At 37.5% G+C, this 4,274-nt stretch overlaps 1 protein-coding gene across 1 annotated transcript; it reads left to right on the forward strand.

Moving 5' to 3' along the window:
* Positions 1-517: 517 nt before the first annotated feature.
* Positions 518-4,045, forward strand: CALCA (calcitonin related polypeptide alpha). The gene is made up of 4 exons (XM_006018232.3): positions 518-796; positions 2,077-2,172; positions 2,534-2,665; positions 3,536-4,045. The coding sequence occupies exons 2-4, from the start codon at positions 2,087-2,089 to the stop codon at positions 3,732-3,734; spliced, it is 417 nt and encodes a 138-aa protein (XP_006018294.1). The 5' UTR covers positions 518-796; positions 2,077-2,086; the 3' UTR covers positions 3,735-4,045.
* Positions 4,046-4,274: the final 229 nt, after the last annotated feature.

The following is a 4,274-nucleotide window of genomic DNA, read 5'->3' on the forward strand; positions in this document are numbered from 1 at the left end:
CCCGAGATCTTCCCCGCTCCAGGGGAGCACGACAGAGCTCATTCAGCCACACAGAAAAAACTCTCCCCAAACAGCCTGACTTCTGCACGCTTATGCCTTGCTTTATTACAAAACATTAAGCGATCTTACTAAAGCGTTTGGAACTAATCCTGCAAATACTGTTTCCCACCCACCTACCCAGCACCTTTACTATAGCTGCTCTTTTGCAAGGGGGAAAAAAAAAGGGAATGACAATCCATCGTTTCCCCACGTCCTTCCCCACCCCGGTCTGCAATGCAGTATTTTTTGCAGTAGATGTCGCTTCTAATAAGTAAATAACCTGTCCTCTGAAGTTTTCATTAAAAAGATATGGTACTTTTGAGGGGGTGGGAGGAAGGGGGGTGGACTGTACATTATTAATGGCTCGAGACGATTTCCCTTACTTTTCATTAATTGTCTGAAGTGATCCCCCCCTCCCCTCTCCCCCCACCTTTTTTTTCGTTCAATGACCTCAATGCAAATCAACCCAGCAGATCCAGCCAAATGACTGGCAAATTTTTGTGAATGGAATACTCAGTGACTGGAAGATGACGTAATTTGAGAGCTTGGAGTCGCAAACTCCGTTGCGGATTGGCTGCGTTTTGCCAACAGAGCATGCGATTGGCCGGCGGGGGCTGGGCGAACGCCTACACACTTTTTCCCTGGCGGTAGATATAAAAGGGAGTACTGGGCATTGAACAGGATCACGATTTAGAAACATATATTGAGGAAACTCTCAGCACATTTTACTGTTTCTTAAGAAGCTTTGCATTGCAAGGTAAGTGTGGGTTTCCGTCTTTTAAAATTTAGTTTGCTAAATCTTCTTCACCGCAGCTGAATTTGTAAGGCTTGCCTGTGATCTAAGAAAGGGTTTCAAATGATGCTTAGTTTACAGCTAGGGATGCTTTATTCTATTCCAGTTTGTTCTGCCTGTGCTTTCAGAGAGGGTCTCATTTGCAACTGGTTGCATTTTATATGGGGCTGCTAAGTTCCTCATTACAGGCTTCCTTAAAAAAACAGGTGAACAAAAGCCATGCACAAGTCAGTAAAATTATCCACTAGCGCTTATAATATTTGTAAGGAAATAAAAACATACATTTTATTACATTTTCCAGGGAACGAACAAACCAGCCTCTTTTACATGATTAGGTTGAAGAGCTTTTTTTCTTTTCTAATCATTTTAAGCTTCTCATAAAATCTGTTGTGAAATAGTAATATAAAATTTGTATGGAAATTCTAATCCTATGAAGGTCTGGAAAATGAGATCCTACATTTTATGTTAGCCAGCAGTATATGTGGCAGGTAATAATAGGCTGAAATTAAGTTAAATATACTTGAAATAAAGGGGGTGGCAGAGACAAATTCTTTAAAATATAATTATTTTTTATTTTTATCCCTTGAATCAAGTTTTCTTCTGATTGACTCATTCTGTTAATCTGAGATTTGAGATTATTTGGTAAAATTAAATAATCCAGTTTTTTAAATCTTATCTAATGTGCATTTGACAGGGGATATTAGCGAGTCAATTAGATCAAGAAATGAGCACTCTTTAATGTAATTGTGCTTACTGCTAAATACTGTAAAATTAAATACTGCACATATTCAAATTAGTCCACAGAACATGTTCACAGGAAACTATCTTGGCCATGGAATATTTTGATATCTGAATTACTTTTGTGTTTTTTCTTGAGATGTGCTATACCTGAGAGGCTAGTTTGTCCAACTGCTATATGACACATTAAACACACAAAATGATATGTAATTCTCTAGCTAGTCAGATATTCATCACCAGTTTGAACTTTATAGAATTATAATACTGAAAAACGCCAAGGAGTACAATTTAAATACATATAGTAATCCTAAAATATTTGAAAAAAATAAGAAGATAAAAGTAGAAGGTCAATAACGAAGACAAATTCAAAGATAATGATTAAAAAAGCAATAAAAACCCAATGAGTTAGTGTGAAGTTTTGTATGTAGAGAAAGATGTACTCTTAAGTACATCTGATAGAACTGAGGGGGTTTGAAAATGGCCACTGATGTAACTCTTTGTTATAGAGAGGACATTATGGTTATGCTGAAGATTTCATCTTTCCTTGCTGTTTATGCCTTGGTTGTTTGCCAGATGGATAGTTTCCAGGCAGCTCCACTCAGGTAAGAATCAGAGAACTGTGGACATTTATGAATTTCAAGGTACTTTGTCTGAACAGTGTAGTGATATTTAGTATTTCTTATTGCTTTAGATAGGATATGGGTTATGGTAAAATGAAAAAAAATCCCTAGATCTTGTAAGTTTGAGCTATATATTTGCTAATACATAATAGATTACTTATATTACTTCTTCATATGTTAGATAAGTTACAATCAAGCCAAAGCTACTCATGCCTATCAGTTAAAGACACTCTTGGTAATAAGGAAGAATACATAAAAGAACTCTTCCATCTATCTCATCCTATGCAAGATTCCCTGCAACAGCCAGGATTATATTCATGCAGTCTTGCTTGTCTCCACCTAGACCTGGCTTAGAGTCTATGACAGATCGAGTGACACTCAGTGATTATGAAGCTCGGAGGTTATTAAATGCATTGGTGAAAGAATTCATACAGATGACAGCAGAAGACCTGGAAAAAGTGACTGAAGGGAATAGGTAAGGACTGCAGCCCTGGGGTTATGTGCACGGCACTGGGGAAATTTGACCCCTATGTGTGTCTATTTGATTTCTCAACAAGAGCAACCTCAGCCAATGCTTGGACAGGCTAAGGCTTACCTTTCACTTGGGACTGTGGATGACTTTATACAATATTTGAAAAGGGACAGTATTACAGAGCTGTTTTCTCATGTCAGTATCAGGAAAATGGTTTCCACCTAGTTAACCTGCTTCTATCTGTTTTTCACAACTGAAAGAAAATAAAAAAGCCATTGGAGGGCGAGTTGAACTTGAAAGGGGTTGTGTTAAAATATGACAGCAAGAGGTATGTTTAATGGTGGAAGTGCTGAGGGCTGTTTAATCACTCTTGAATTCTCTGTCGTGAAAATGCATGCTATTGTAAGGCATGGACAGCCATTGGCAGAAGTTGGGGCATTCCCCTTAATGCACGTAGCACCATCCTTTCCCAGAAAGCCAAGGCATGCAAGTATAAATTTGCATTATCCTTAATAAACTCCTATTGCAAGGCATGATGATGAATGAGAAACAGAACAGCATGTTGGATATACTGAAAGAGAAGTTTCCTGCTCCTTAACTGCTAGCATCTTGCCTTTTAAGTGCTAATGTCTAAAAAGCTAAGTGACTTGCTTGTTCAACAAAACAATATTAATTTAATCCATGATAAATTGTGTGCCCTTTCTGATTTACTCTCCCTTGTATGACCCCCCCCCCCCCCCCCCCCCCTTGGGGGAGGTTTTTCCCTTTTCTTTTTGTCTTCTAGCTACAGTTATTTATCTAGGAATGTAATGCATGACTGTGCATGGTTTATATTACTTTTTTTTGGCATGTTTTTTTTTTTCCCTCCTGCAGCCTGGATAGACCTATTTCCAAACGCTGTGCCAGTCTGAGTACTTGTGTACTGGGCAAACTGTCTCAAGAATTGCACAAATTGCAAACTTACCCTCGTACTGACGTCGGGGCTGGAACTCCTGGCAAGAAAAGGAATGTGCTGAATGACCTGGAAAATGAGCGCTATGCAAATTATGGGGAATCCCTAGGAAACAACTAGACATGCTTATTTCTACCCTTTTTTTTTTAACTTGATGCATGTGGATCTAACCTTGATTGCTAACTTTACTATGTTCTTTTGATTCTGTTTTCGACAGAGAATATTTGAGATGGACTTTCAGTTAGGAAGATAAAGAACATAACATACCAAGTTAGAAATAGCAAGCATATGCCAAATAAAATAAATACGAATGAACAGCACTGCTTTGAGATTTGAAATGATTTTCTTAGACATTTATTTTAAAAAACTCTAAATGAAGCTTTTCATTTCTGGCTACTCCATGTACAAATAAACTCTTCTTTCATGCCTGCTCATGCACTTGTTCAATAAACCTATTTTTCTATAAGGATTAGGTCTGTTGTTTTAATTTTTTGTTTTGGCATCTGAGATTTCTAGAGAAAGCCAGAAAAGATTAACAAACTTTTCCGTCTTCAAGAATGTCAGTACAATGCAGAAGTTGTATAGTAAGTTAATTTAAGAATAGTAGAACATTTTGCTAAGTGCATATATAAAGACATAACTCTCAGACAGTTTAGAATT

The sequence above is a fragment of the Alligator sinensis genome, unplaced genomic scaffold (genome assembly GCF_000455745.1).
Source record: "Alligator sinensis unplaced genomic scaffold, ASM45574v1 scaffold502_1, whole genome shotgun sequence".
Lineage (NCBI taxonomy): Eukaryota > Metazoa > Chordata > Crocodylia > Alligatoridae > Alligator > Alligator sinensis.